General features: G+C 34.8%; 1 protein-coding gene across 8 annotated transcripts in view; it reads left to right on the forward strand.

The window, feature by feature from the left end:
* THOC2 (THO complex subunit 2) overlaps positions 1-15,396 on the forward strand; it is a 129,760-nt gene that overhangs the window by 88,039 nt on the left and 26,325 nt on the right. For 5 of the 8 annotated variants that reach the window (XM_072816484.1, XM_072816483.1, XM_072816486.1 and 2 more), the window contains exons 16-22: positions 6,231-6,315; positions 6,921-7,014; positions 7,437-7,517; positions 9,118-9,214; positions 11,374-11,491; positions 12,070-12,249; positions 12,983-13,147. In XM_072816484.1, coding sequence (XP_072672585.1) covers positions 6,231-6,315; positions 6,921-7,014; positions 7,437-7,517; positions 9,118-9,214; positions 11,374-11,491; positions 12,070-12,249; positions 12,983-13,147 — 820 coding nt within the window. Of the gene's footprint in view, positions 1-6,230; positions 6,328-6,920; positions 7,015-7,436; positions 7,518-9,117; positions 9,215-11,373; positions 11,492-12,069; positions 12,250-12,982; positions 13,148-15,396 lie in introns of all 8 variants that reach the window. The other 3 variants (XM_072816488.1, XM_072816489.1, XM_072816482.1) reach the window with 1 other exon arrangement.

A 15,396-nucleotide genomic window follows, 5' to 3' on the forward strand; every position in this document is an offset into this window, starting at 1 on the left:
GTGTTTTCAGCAAGGCTATTGATTGTCGTTTCTTTTATATTTGTGCAGTGGTATGGTTATTCTAAATTAAAATAGTTCATTCTCTAGTTTAACTAGATTTAACAGTATACAGTGATACTGTCTGCCCAGTGATCCTGTCCCTGGCCACAGTTTCCTGGGGAAACAGGTGCACAAGCTGGTTCAATAGTTGTTGTTACACAGCATATTTAACTTTCTTTGGGAGGATAGAGAAGAGAGTGAATTGTTTCACCATGTGAACGTTGGTGAAGTCATGGAAGGAAATGATATTAGAATTGGTCCTTCCAAAAAGAGTTCTGGTCTTAAGAATTCCTCAAGTGGAGTGTCTAGCTTAACAATAGCAGCTAGTTATTTATGGAGCTATTAATATTTATATGTGCCAGGCCCTGAACTAAGTGCTTTAGGTGGATTATTTAATAATACAGTTGACCTTTGAACAACATGGGTTTGAACTATATGGATTCACTTATATGTGGGTTTCTTTCAATAAATGTTTTGGAGGGACACCTGGGTGGCTCAGTGGCTGAGCATCTTTTGGCCCAGGGCATGATCCTGGGCTCCTGGGATGGAGTTCACAGCAGGCTCCCTCTGCCTATGTATACTCTGCCTCTCTGTATGTCTCTCATGAATAAATAAACAAAATCTTAAAAAAAATAAACGTATTGGAAAATTTCTGGAGATAATGGAACAAATTTGAAAAATCTTAATGCAAATCACATAACCTAAAAATATTGAAAAAATCAAGAAAGAGGTATGTCACAAATGCATAAAATATATGTAGATAATAGTCTATTGTATCATTTGCTACCATAAAACATACAACAATCTATTCTAAAAAGTTAAAATTTACCAGAACTTATATGTACACTTACGTGGTGACGTTCATAGTCCAGAGAGATGTAAACAAATGTAAAAATTTAGTATTAAGTCATAACTGCATAAAACTAATACTGTACTGCTGTAATAATTTCGTAGCCACCTCCTGTTGCTGTGCAGTGAGCTCAAGTATTGGGAATATCCTCTTAAAACACTGCGTGATGCTAATCTCTGTTTGAGCAGTTCACATCTCCAGTAAATTGTGTATTGCAGTAGAAAGTGATCTCTCACGGTTCTTATGTATTTTTCGTGTTTACTGGGTATCGTAAACCTTGCATAACACCCTGGGACCCATACGAAGTGCCTCTGCTGTGGCCGGAAGTACTCCAAAGCAAAGAAAGATCATGAAGTTACAAGAAAAAGTTGAATCACTTAATATGTACCTTAGATTGAGGTCTGCAGCTACAGCTCTCAGCCATTTTAGGATAAACGAATCCAGTGTAAGGACTGTCTTTTTTTTTTTAAAGGAAAATAATGAAATCATTGCTGCAGCTCTATGAGCAGATGTGATAACCTCGTACTTTTTTGTGAAATACCTTTTATTTTATTTTTTGTGTGTGTGAAATACTTTTTATCTTGTATTGAAAATCCAACTGTTGTGTGGGTGCAAGATTGCTGTAAGAAAGAAATATTTATTGATTCTAATATGATTTGAGAATATACCAAGTCATTATATGACAACTTAGAGCAAATGGAAAGTGAAGGATCAGAAGCCAGAGAATTTAATGCCAGCAAAGGATGGTTTGATAATTTTAGAGAGGTTTGGCTTAAAAAATGTCAAGATGACAGGAGAAACAGTTTATGCTCACCAAGAGGCAGAAAATAGATGAGTTTCCAGGTGCCATTAAGACAGTCATTGAGGAGAAGGGATGTCTGCCTGAACAGGTTTTTAATGCAGACAAAAGTTACCCTATTCTAGATAATAAAGCCACAAAGGATATTTACTAGTAAGGAAGAAAGAACAAGTACCAGGATTTAAGGCAGGAAAGGATAAGGTAGCTCTGCTGTTTTGTGCAAATACAGTCAGGTTTATGATCTAGATTGCCCTTATATATAAAACTGCTAAACTCTGAGCCTTGAAGGAAGAGATAAACATTAAGTGCCAGTCTTTTGGTTGTACAAGAAGAGCCAGACAACAAGAACCCTTTTTCTGGATTGGTTCCATCAATGCTTTGTCCCCGAAGTCAGGAAGTACCTTGTCAGTAAGGGACTGTCTTTTAAAGTTCTTTTGATATTGGAGAATGCCCTTGGCCACCCAGAACCCCAAGAGTTCAGCACCAGAGATGGCAAAATGGTCTTCTTGCCCTCAAATACAATTTCAATTCAGCCTCTAGATCAGGGGCTTTAAGACGCATTACACGCCATACTTTATGGAAAGGATTGTGAATACTATCAAAGAGAACCCCAATAGAGCATCATGAAAGTCTGGAAGAATTACAACATTGAAGATTGCCATCATTGTTATAGAAAACGGTATAAAAACTTTTAAGCCCAAAACAAATTCTGCTGGAGAAAACTGTCCAGATGTTGTATATGACTTCATAGGATTTTTAACAGAACCAATCAAGGAAGTCATGAAAAAGATTGTGGATATGGGAAAAAAAAAGTTGGAGGGCTGAAAGGTGTCAAGGGTATGGAGTTTGGGAGAAGTTCAGGAACTAATAGACCCACATAGAAGACGATTTAATGGAGATGAGTGCTTCTGAACCAGTGCCAGATGATGAAGAAGGTGTAGAAACAATGCCAGCAAACATATTGACACTAGACCATCTGACAGAAAGTTCTGATTATTCTAAACTGCTTTTGACTTCTTTTACGACATGGACTTTTCTATGATACGGGCAATGAAACTAAAGCAAGTGGTGGAAGAAGTATGGGTACCATTTAGAAACATTTTTAAAGAAGTGGAAAAGCAAAAAACATCAGACAGAAATTACCATGTACTTCCACGAAGTTACACTGAATATGCCTGCCTCATCTGCCTTCCTTCCACCTCCTCCGCCTCTTCCACTCTGCCATCCCTGAAAGAAGATACAACCATTCCTCTTGCTTCTCCTTTTCAGCCTCCTAAATGTGAAGGCAATGAGAATGAAGACCTTTATGATGATCCACTTCCAGTTAATGAATGTAAATAATCATTATGCTATACAGTTAATAAACTTATCTGTTGTATTTGTGTGTCTTTGTGTGAAAGTCTAACCCAATGGCAAGAACTGTAGGAGACATTTTTTGTGTCCTCCTCCTCATCATGTAAGACATGTATAGAAGTGGATAGCCTATCCTTACATAGGCATAAAGTGAATAATATTTTACAAAATTAAGAATATATTTATTTTCTTACTGTTTTATAACTTTGCTTTCAAAGAATTGTATTACTGTACAGTATGCCTTTCTCATAATTGGACAAACTGCATTATCAGCCTATCATCACAGGTAAGTGGTTTTTTAAAAAAAGTAACAGTATTTCTAATACTGTACTATGAATATGACTGTAAAGCTATATGCCATAAAATATTAGGACAACTCATTCATTAGTGTATAGCCTAGGCTACCATGAAACAATCGTATCGATTATACTAGGCTTCCATAAAGCAATCATAATGTTGCTGCTTCATTGTCAGTGCATGAATCATCATACCTGTACATAAATATGAATTTCTTTTTCACGTTATCTTTTCATTTTTGATGTCTAGTGTTAGTGATGCATATAACATCCAGTGTTTTGTATCATAAAATATTGATGCAGGTACTGACAAACTGTGCATCTTGTAAATAGATGATGTAAACTTGACAGTATTGACAAATAAGAGTACGGTACTGTAAATGTATTTTCCTTATAATTTTCTTAATATTTTCTTTAGTTTATTATAAGAATATATAATACATATGTGGAATATGTGTTAATTGGCTGTTTATGTTATTAGTAAGGCTTCTGGTCATTAGTAGGCTATTAATAGTTAAGCTTTTGGGGAGTCAAAAATTATACACAGATTTTTGACCGTATGGGGGCGTTGTTGCCCCAGTCTCTATGCTGTTCAAGGGTTAACTGTATATTAAGTAGTATCAAATATCTTGACCCTGTCTCTTTCACTGTCTACTGCCACTAACTTATTTCTTCTATCTGGAGTATTATGGTACCTTGTATTCTTCAAGATCCTTTTGTGAGATGACTAACCATTGCCTGCAGATTATGTGTCAGCCTTTATGGCATGGTGATGTAAGACATCTTTCGTGATGTCCCTCCCCATTTCCAACCTCTTTCCCTGCTAATTCTACCTCCAGCTATACTGAGCTCAGTTAAGTTTTCCCTGGATGTGCTGTGGTCTCCTTTTTCTTTGTATTTTTCATTTCTTCTCTTTGTACAAGGTTTCTCCTTCTCTCTTTTTCCTCTCTCCATCTGGTAACCTCCTCATCCTTGGAGGGTGGGTTCCAGTGTTGGCTCCTAATGAACCCTTTTGTAGCACACACTGTCAAGCACAATTGACTATTCTTTTTGTGCCATCATTCCCCCATATGCAAATGATGCTATCATACCATTTAGATACATTGCTATGATTATTTTTATCTAATTTTTGAATAGTTTATACATTCACATGGTTTAAATTTTAATAAATATAAAGAGGTAGATGATAGAAAGTCTGTCATCCCATTCCTTATTCACTCAGTCTTCCTGAAGGAAAATAAGTAGCTACTGTTTATTTATTGTCCTAGAGATTTTTATGTATATACAGATGGATACAAATATATTATTCCCCCCTTTTATACTACTGATAGCATATAATATGTACTATTCTGTAATTTGCTGGATTTAAGAATGTAAATTTAAAAAAATAGGTTAAGTCCATCTCCCCAGCTGGACTAAGCTTGAGATGAGGAGCTATTGTTCATACTTGTATTCCTAGTGTTTAGCTTTTTGCCTGTTATAGAAGATATTAATATGAGTTAATAAAAATGTATGTCACAGAAGGATATCTTGGATTTTTGTTGTATTTGTTAGTTGTAACTGTTTCACCAGGCTTGAACAATGTGATTTTGGTGTTGATTGAATTTTGTATGTTGGGAATGGAATGTATTAATTTATTACTAGGAGAATTTCACAAGTTTTGGTTACTGTTTAAAAAATGACTTTGCTGTAAGGCATTCGGTAGTTCATTCCACAGATGGTCATTGATTGTGTTCCATATGCCAGACATCACAGTAGCTAGAGGGGAAGACATAATCAAGAAAGTATTCCTTTGATTTTTTTTCCCCTCTTCCACGGTAGAGGCAGAAAGGGAAGGGGATAAAAGGCATAGAGAGGAGGAAGGGTTTGCTTTGGCGAGTAGGGGGACCTCCTGAAATAGTAGGAACAGAAGTAAGGACAGGTGGTAGTAAGTTTGAAGGTGGAACAGAGTAGAGTCAAAGTTTCAAACTTGATAGGTCTCTCTCTTCTGTGGGGGAAAAAAGGAAATGGGGCCATGGAGAATGGGAAAGGGAAGCAGTTGATGAAATAATTTTGATTGATGGGTCAGTTTTGTCATAAGAAACGTCAGAGAATTATATCAAGTTTGTTACTTCCAGAATGATCCCATTCCTTCAACTATCAATTCATTATTTCCTTCGTTGGATTGTATTTTCCTTCTAGAAAGCTTTCAATCATCAGGATTTTTTAAGTTTTTAGATTTATTATGTAATACCAGAAGAGTTTAAGATGCTGTATAGTAATTTTGAGCTGTAACCATTCATAGATATATTTTCCAGAATGTTAGTAAAAGAAATACTGAGCAGAGGAAGAATTAGAGGAAGGAAAGGAGTAGAATTGATTTTTAAAAAAATCTTTACTTTTAAAAATTGTTTATATGAAAACCAGAGAACTTCCTATATCAAGGAGTGCAGCATTAGCTATTAGGGTAACTGAGACAGATGATATTTCAATACATTAGGTATTTCATTGCATTACACCGAATTTGATATCTTAATCCTTAAGCTGATAAATGAGCACTTCTAAATCTAAAACAATTACGGTTTTCTTCAAGAAGAGTTTGATGTATTTGTAGAGTATATTAAAAGTTTTTGATTATTAGACTTCCTATAAAATGGGAATGTATGTATTAAAAATGTTAAGTATTGCAAAATCTTGAAACCCTTTGTGAGAACACCTAATCAAAGTAACTTAAGGCCTACAGTAACGTATATGAAGAATGTGGTGGTTTTACCTGAATCCATTTTGGATACTTGGGAAAGAATTGTTTTTTTTTTTTGTTTTTTTTTTGAGTTTCTTATAATATAACAAAGCTATCAATGTTTTGAGGGAAATGACTTAAGATGATCCCTGCCACCTTTTTCTCCCCTTGTAGGCGTTTAACCAAGGAAAATGTGAAGCCTTCTGGAAGACAAATTGGGAAATTGAGCCACAGCAATCCAACCATTTTGTTTGATTATGTATGTTTTGAGGTTAATATTATTTTAAGGGATTTTTCTTTTTGTTGTCTTTAAATCAGCACAAGCGGAAATGGAATGATAAAATTCTAAAAATGGTAGTTTTAGGGGAAAAAAATCTTTAGCAAATGAAACATCATATAATTAAAAATAAAACAGCATACAATATATTTAACACATTGATCTACTCTTCTGGTCATATGTAACTGCTACTACTGTTAACAGTCTAACATTGTCTTATTTACCCTTTGTTGATTTATAAAAATATCAATAAAGAGATGCATTATTTTTTATTTTAGTTGTTAGAAACAGTTGAATAGCATTTCTTTATGATTCAGGTATAATACTTTCATTATAAAAGACATTTTACATTTATCATTCCAAAGTTCAAATTAATATGTCCTGGAATTACTTTCTAATTGGAAAATGTAGCCTCAGAAAATATTTTCTAAAGAAATGATAGAATAGTAGTTTTTGCATAAATACAAAGTAGAAGGAAGCTACTTTAATTTTAAGCATTATTTCTTTTCAAAAAAAGTATAGCCATTATTTAGCACCGAAGTTCTCTTTGGAGTTAATGCCATCTATTCTTTGTTGCTGTCTTTCAGATCTTGTCACAAATACAGAAGTATGATAACTTAATAACACCTGTAGTAGATTCATTGAAATACCTCACTTCATTGAATTACGATGTTTTGGCCTGTATCCTTTTAAGTGAAGTAATACATAAATTTCACATTTCATAGATCTGAATGATGAACATTTACTTTCATTCTTTTTTTTTTCTTTTTCATTCTAAGTTCCATTAGTAACCATATGAGGTTACTTCCATTGGCTGATGTAAAGGTTGGCCAGTCAGGAGTGAGTTTGTACGTGTGTCTGTGTTGTGTGTAGGGAGAGAATGTTCAGTTTACTAAATGGGGTAATATAGGTGGAATCTGCCTTGCTGAAAGATGGAAAAGCGGCTAAAGAAGAAAAGACGGTACTACAGTGAGTGGAATTTTCAATAATTCGTAATAACTTGAGGCTAACAATTTTATTTTTCCCCCAAGATGTGCCATTTTGTTGTTTTGGGTCTTTGTTAGAGATGTAGTGACTTAAAGTTTTTCCTTAATGTGTGAAAGATTGTATTATTGAAGCTTTAGCTAATCCAGAAAAGGAGAGAATGAAACATGATGACACAACCATCTCAAGCTGGCTTCAGAGTAAGTATTTTTATTTTTCCAAGAATGAGATTTCTGTCTTTTGTAATTGCTGTGTTATGTATTCTATTACCAGTGTTAAGAGCCTGTTTGTCAAGAGGTCTTGAGAATACCTAGCCACTCAGCTTGCTCTTGGAGTGTCTAAGTCTTCGGTTGTGTAAGGCGGTTCATATAGTACTCCTTTTCCAACTCAAGAGTCTGCTATTGGCTATGATAGAATTTGTGCAAGCATTACTGGGGAGCTGAAAATTCCCTTCTATTATTTTAGGGGAATTGATCTTAGGGGAACTCTTCTCATTTCCATCCTGAGGTTTCAGTCATCTTAAAAGAACAAAAACTTGGTTGTTAACAGAAACCCTAGTTTTGTTTTAAATTTCTTGTGCTTTTGATTTCTAGCAGTGAGTTCTCTTTTCTTTTGACCTATTGTTTCTGATAGCTGAATCTTGTAGTAGCTCCCCATTTGCCCTTTAAAGTCTGAAATCTGCATTAAAGTCATACAAGTAAGTTCTTTTGGGATCAGGTCCTTGCTTGGTGTATTAGGGTCATCTTTTGCCCTTCCCTAATATTCTAGGATCCAGTAATACTGAACTTGTACTTTCTGTGGCCTTTTTGCACATGTTATTGCCTCTACTTGGAATACCCTTCTATGCTTACTCATTTTCTCCACCATGTCTTCTACTTACAGATTTCAGCTTAGGGGTCACTTTTCTTCAGAAAACTTTCCCTATTAGTGCTCCTGCCCAAAAGTTAGAATTACGTGCTCCTCTCTGTACTCCCATGGAACCTTTTATTCATCATAGTTAGTTCAGTTTACTTTTCTGTATCCCTCACTTGACTCTAAGCTCCTTGAGGGCAGGACCTGTGTTTTGTCCATATCCTTTAAGGTGCTCAGCGAATGATTGTTGAAAAGGCTACAGGTCACTTGATTTTACTAGGATTTCCTCTTGCCTTTCTGAGGTTTGCTCCCTCCTCATGATGTGGTAAGGACTATTGGTTAAAATTGGTCTTTTGTTTGCTTCTAGGTCTGGCAATTCTTTACCTGTTTGCTTGCCTCTCCACAACTAATAGCATATTTCTAGAGGAAGATAGGGTTTTGTTTTTTTTTTTTTGTTTGGTTGGTGGTTTTTGTTTGTTTTTGTTTTTGTGATTCAAGCAGTGGGGCAGGTGTTTTGTTGATGATTCAAATTTACTGAGTAAGCTGCAAGATTTTGTTGTGGCCTAACAGGCTCTGGAATCAGGCTGTCGTATTGGTTTGAATCACTGCTCTACCTCATACCAACTATGTGACATGAACAAGTTGCATGATATATCTGTTCCAGATTTTCTTCATTTGATTGGTTTATACCAACTTGAGATGATTATTGCAAAAATTAAATGAATTAATTAACATAAAGTGCTTACATAGTACAGTGCTTAGCATATGTATGCTCAATAAATATTAGCTATTATTAATTGTAAAGCTCCTTTCAATGGCATCAGCATTACAATTATTCCTACCTCATTTTGTTTTAGAAATTGAGTTAGTTGAGAAATGCCACTTAATATTGTGTTTTTTTGTTTTATGAACTGTTTTTTAAAAGCCCTATTTTTTTATTTCATATAGGTCTGGCTAGTTTCTGTGGTGCAGTTTTTCGTAAATATCCAATTGATCTTGCTGGTCTTCTTCAATATGTGGCTAATCAGCTAAAGGCAGGCAAAAGGTATTCATAGCAAATTATATGTAAATGAAATTCAATAAGTAGACTACTTCTGGTGGTATTGGGATATTGAGATTGCTATTATTCGGAAAAACTGTTTTGTAGGCTTAAGTAGAATAGTTGCTCACTTATTTATATGGAATTCTTTAATAAAAGAAATTGTAATTTCATACATAAACACTTTTTTGCAGAAAGAAATGTAATTTTTGGCTATATATGTAACTTACTAAAAAGACAATTCATTTTGACTGCCTGTTAGGCTCTTGAGTAAATGGTTTATATGGTATGTTATAAATCCTCTTATGAGAAAACATATTACATTATTGATTTTGCTGCTGGACAGTAATTGGTAGGAACATATTTATTTTGAGGGTGTACACAGAATTTTTTAAAAATCAATTTTTTAAAAATTTGAACCTTGGAGATACAGCTTACATACCTTTTGGGCAGTGTCCTCTTTTCTTTATGAATACTATTCATATTATTATTTTATTCTGGAACAATATTACTATTTAGAGTTTGAATTAGTATGTCTATTAAACCTCATCAGCAGTACACTGACTAGAATCAAAGAACTAGAAATTATTCCAAAAAACTTTCTGGTAGAAGGCAAACCAAAACTTGTAAAGCTATCTAGTGTTCCACCCAAGTATTACCTAAGTAATTCTTGACAGATTATTATTTTGGATTAGGGAAAACTTAAAAAAATAATATTTAGATTTAGGATTTTATCAGTATTTCACTCACTATGCACATCTGTCCACCATTCCTATATACTTTGCTCTTCTATGTCTATGGGCCAGGAGAATATAACATTATTTTAAAATCTAAGTCAGTTTTCTGTACTGTGAATATAGTTTTTAATTAAAAGATAGCTTAAAGAAAAATTAAAACATTTTATTGGTACTTGTTGCATACTAATTTGCATGAGGGCTCTCTTGTTTTCATAAACTATGTTTAGGGAAGGCAAGACAAGTTGAGAGAGTAAGCACTTAAGAATCCTCAAAACCTGTGCTTTTTGTCTGTTATTAACTTGTGTTTTGAGTATGTCTGGCTTTACCTTTGGAAAAACATCTGTATTTGTTTTGTAGGAAAGGAGGTTTCCACTTTATCTTCATTACTTAACTAATTAAAGAAGATCTTGAAAGTTATAAGTTGTTATTTCCATTGACAGTCCTAAACTTTGAGAATTAAAATTCATAACTATTGGCACAATAACATGTTCTTACGGCTGTCATCTTAGGCTCATACACCACAACTTGGAACTTCTATTCCCTTCCTTTTTTTCTTCTCTTCCTCACTCCCTCCATTACTTCCAAGTGTGTGTGATTGCTTAGAGAGATGGCTCTATACCACCAAATCTATGTATTGGCCACCTTGTACTGGAGGATAAAAAAATGCTGTGAAGAAGTGAAGGGGATTGAGAGTACACTTAAACAATGATGAGCACTGAATAATGTATGGAATGTTAATCACTATATTGTATGTGACTAAAACTAATATAAACTGTTAATTATGCTTGAATTAAAAAAAATAAATATTATGCTATGAAGTGCTACTGGGTGAACTGATAAAAATGAAATATGCACTATAAAGTATTAAATCAATGTTAGATTTATTAAAATTGATAACTATGCTGTGGTTGTGTTAAGAGAATAGCTATATTCCTAGAAAATGTACTCTTAGGAAATATACTAGGAATTTCGGGGGCAAAATGTGCCCTTAAAATGATGTTGCTTACTAAATAAGTTAACTCTCAGATGGTTCAAAAAAAACTGTGTATGTGTGTGCGTGTATGTGAAGAAAGGGAGGGAGAGAGAAAACAAATGATAAGACTGGGAGTAAGAATGTTTTAATATTAATAATAGGTGAAATCGGGGTAAAGGTTATATTGGTGTTCTTTGTACTATTTTATATCTTTATATTCTATCTGTAAGTTTGAAATTATTTACAAGGGAAAAAGTTAAACCTATTACATGCCCCAAATATTTTCCAGTATAGTTCTAGGAATGCAGTTTTCCCTTAAAAACCGCTCCAGCCCCTTCTCCTCCATATTTATATACAAATAATTTAGGGATTCTCAGCATATTAATTATAATATATATATAGTCACTTTTATGTTTGAAGTTTCAACTGTAGACTTTCTTATTTTTTGTAAATAGTTTTGACCTGCTTATATTGAAAGAAGTGGTACAAAAAATGGCAGGAATAGAAATTACAGAGGAAATGACAATGGAGCAACTAGAGGCCATGACTGGTGGAGAGCAACTAAAAGCTGAGGTGAGAGTTGCTAATTTTTTAAGTTGACTTCTTAAGTTCAAAATATATGCATACTCATACTAAAGAATCCAAACAACACATAAATACATGAAGCCAAATGTCAAAGCCATACATACCTTTCCCTCATGACTGTCCTCACCTCCCTTTAAAAAATTGAGATATACTAGTTATTTTAACCCTTTGAAAAAGTTGAAACAAAGTAAAAAGGACAGTAATAGATCTATAAGAGAAATAAATATCTAGTCTTCTATAGTCCCTGATACCCTAACTGGTGTAAATCTGAACATAGTTACTCTGTTTTTGAATCTTTTCCACATTGAATAAAGAATAATTCTTTTTAAGGGACTACAAGGTAGAAAATGGAAAATATGCAGAAGTTTAAAGACAATTGACAGTTATCTTTAAGCCAGTGACTGTAATTGGCAATAGTGTCACCAAAATAAATTTGTGAAGAAAGGGAAGGAATGTAAAGTTTTTTTTATCTTCAGAACTATAACTGAACCTTTTTTTTTTCTTCAAATCAGGTAGCATGTGTTAATACATTGTACACTGGTAAATTTATGTCTTCCCTTATGCAGGGTGGTTATTTTGGCCAGATCAGAAACACTAAAAAATCCTCCCAGAGATTAAAGGATGCACTATTGGACCATGATCTTGCTCTTCCTCTCTGTTTGCTTATGGCTCAACAGAGGAATGGGGTAATCTTCCAGGAAGGTGGAGAGAAACATTTGAAACTTGTGGGAAAACTCTATGATCAGGCAAGTTAAAGTGGCTTTTGTGTTTATGTAGAGTTTTTTATCCTGATAATTGAAAATATGGACTGTGGTAAAATTTTTAAAATGTCATTTTGCACATCAGCTCTAATGTAAAACATTCTGTGCAAATTATACAATTTAAGAGAAGGCTCCAGGGGATGTAATAATATGTAATAAGGTTCTCAGTTAAGTAGTTAACTTCAAGTTGTTTGCTCTCATATCTTTACTCATCTCTGGAAATCTGGAATTTCAATCAGAACAAAGTTGATGTGATCTTTATAAAATATATCTATAAATATGAAGCAGCAAAACCTGTGATTAGCCTATAAAATGTGTTTATTACCTACTATGTTATAAGGGAAAAAAGATCACATGTATTTTATACATGAAGTTTTCTTAAGGGCAAGGAGATTCTGTATACATAAAATTGTTATATGTGATGTAGGGTAAATTATTCTGTTACTTAAAGTGATGAACAATACCTTGGAACTTGAGACCTGGTTGACTATTAAAGCCTTAGACTGATCAACTTTTCAGGACCTTGGCATCGTTTTTGGTAATATGATTACATGATGATGTTATAGATTATCTCTGAAGTTCTTTTAAGTTGTAAAATTTGAATTCTTAAATGTCAATCAAAATATTGTTAAAATGACATAATCATTTTAGAATATTTTTATGTTGGTTTCATAAAATGGTAGCACATTTGTCTTTTTGTCTTATTTTTTAAATTTAGTGTCATGATACCCTGGTACAGTTTGGTGGTTTTTTAGCATCTAATCTAAGCACAGAAGATTATATAAAGCGAGTGCCTTCAATTGATGTGCTCTGTAATGAATTTCATACACCCCACGATGCAGCATTTTTCCTGTCTAGGCCAATGTATGCACACCATATTTCGGTAAGTGTAAGTGTCTTTGCTGCCATTCAAGAATGATTCCAAATTATTTCTTAACTGTAAATATATTTTAGTTTGACACATAATAGATTATGTTCTTGGGGATTTACTCTTGATACTCATCTCTCAGCAGTGTACAATGAAAATGATCCTTTTAAAAGTAAGTCTTATTAGTACTATAATTTTACTGTTACTATACCACCAGTTGTCCAGGTTGATGTCTTATGGGTCCTTTAGAATTGTAGTGCTCAAACATTAATGTAAATGAGAGTCCCCAGCAAATCGTCTTCAAAACGCAATCCCATGTCCCCAGATTCTAATTTAGACCTGGGGATTTGTTTTGTTTTTGTTTTTGTTTTTGTTTTTTTAACAAGTGCTAGTTGATTCTGATAACAGGAAAATATGGTATGTCCTTCTGCAAAATGCTCCTTTCCTTAGTAACAATATCCCTGTCAGTTAACTTGCTAGTCATACTGCCTTGAGAGAAATAAAGACAGACTTACAGACAGACTTAACCACCCCCAGATACTCTAAAAACGTTTATAGGCTGTGTTATATAACTTCTCAGAAAGGTGTATTCATAGTTCTTGTTTTATTTCTCTCCACCTAAATGAGACAACTAAAAAAAGAAAACTACAAAGCAAACCAGAGCCTTCCCAAGCAGGACATCCGCATAGTGACTGAAAGGATGGTAGGGGGAAGAGGAGACTGCCCTCCCTCTTCTCTATCTGCCACCTGCCTTCCGAGCAGTGACCTCTAATGGGAATTGACTTCCTTTTCCTTCAGACCATGGTCAAGCCTCTGTTTGGAAACTATGGTACTTCTCTACTCTGACTGGAGCCCCAGCATATTCTTCACCTTTGTGTAGGCTTGAATTCTGGCCCTTCTGTTTATTTGTTGTTGGTTTTAATCTTGTACTGTGTAAGAAAAGTTTTCACTATAGATTTTGGGGAAGGTCTTGGTCTCAAACTAGGATCCCTTCTTTGTTCCCAGTAGGAATGTAGGGTTGTGTAGTAGAGGTGTGGAGAAAAGATGCTGAGAAATTTGGGGTCTAATTGATCATTTAATCGACCATCAGCTGTTAGTGTTTACATATCAGCTGCTAAGTGTCCTACTTCCCTCTAACAACTACCTGTTAATTGATTTAATTATCACTTTATTAGCATTATGCAGTAATACTGTGCTATATTCTTCAGAAGGGAAAAGGGGACCAGGAGTAGGATTAGGCCTCTTCCCCCCTTTAGAATCTCTCAATCTAGAAAATTGTGTGCTCTCTTTGCATAGTTATGTCTTGTGTTGTCTCCCCACCCCACAGTAGATCAGTTTCAGCTATACAATAGGGGACCTGATTTCTTGAAGGACTGAGGTGGGAGAATTGCTTCATCTCAGGAATTCTGACCTGCCCTGTGCTATACTGAGAAGTGAACACACTAATCAGTGATATTGAACCCTAGCAAACAGGAACACCTGGTTTCCTGAGGTTGGCTGAACTTTTCCAGGTCAGAAATGGAGTAGGTCATTCATGCCAGTAGCTACCTTTTCCATAGCCTGTGTACAAAAATCTAAACAAAGAAATGTCATTTCTGTCTCTGGGTTGCAGAGGAAAACAAAGAACTATATAGAGGTGACTATACAGCTAAATCAGGGATGAGTCTGTTACTGATAGGCCACGTAACACCCTCTGGAAAAGGAGCTCTTTGGAAACCTTGGTTGCACTGGATGGACATCCAGACTTCCCTGGGGATCCTTGCTCTTGCTTCTTGGATGAGAGCCCATTTTGAAGAACTTTTGATGAGAGGGTATGATTATTGGAGGACTGCTAGGACCCTTCCATAAATTGATTATTAGCAGGCTCTCATGGGAATAATTCAGCCAACCAAACACTGTTCAGGTTATGGCAACAAGAGCTTTTTGAACAGGAATTTGAAGTATAGCACTAACTGTGGATATCAGTTCTATGCCATAGGTTTAGTGCACTGGATGACTTGAGATGTAGAGCTGTCATGTCTCTCCATTTAACTGAAGGTGTAAGCTTGGAGAGGGAGTTTAACTTTAGACAAGGAAATATTCATCTTAGTTAAATATGAAATATAACTGTCTTTTCTGATCCAAGCCTATTTTTTAAAAACTAGATAGGAACTAAGTGGGCACCTAGTAATAGAAGTGACAGATTCAGAACCCGAGGACTGGGGAGATGGGGGTTGTCCATACCCCATCATTACTTTCTCATACCTAAAAACCTAATTTTAAGT

The sequence above is a fragment of the Canis lupus genome, chromosome X, assembly GCF_048164855.1.
Source record: "Canis lupus baileyi chromosome X, mCanLup2.hap1, whole genome shotgun sequence".
Taxonomy (NCBI): Eukaryota; Metazoa; Chordata; class Mammalia; order Carnivora; family Canidae; genus Canis; species Canis lupus.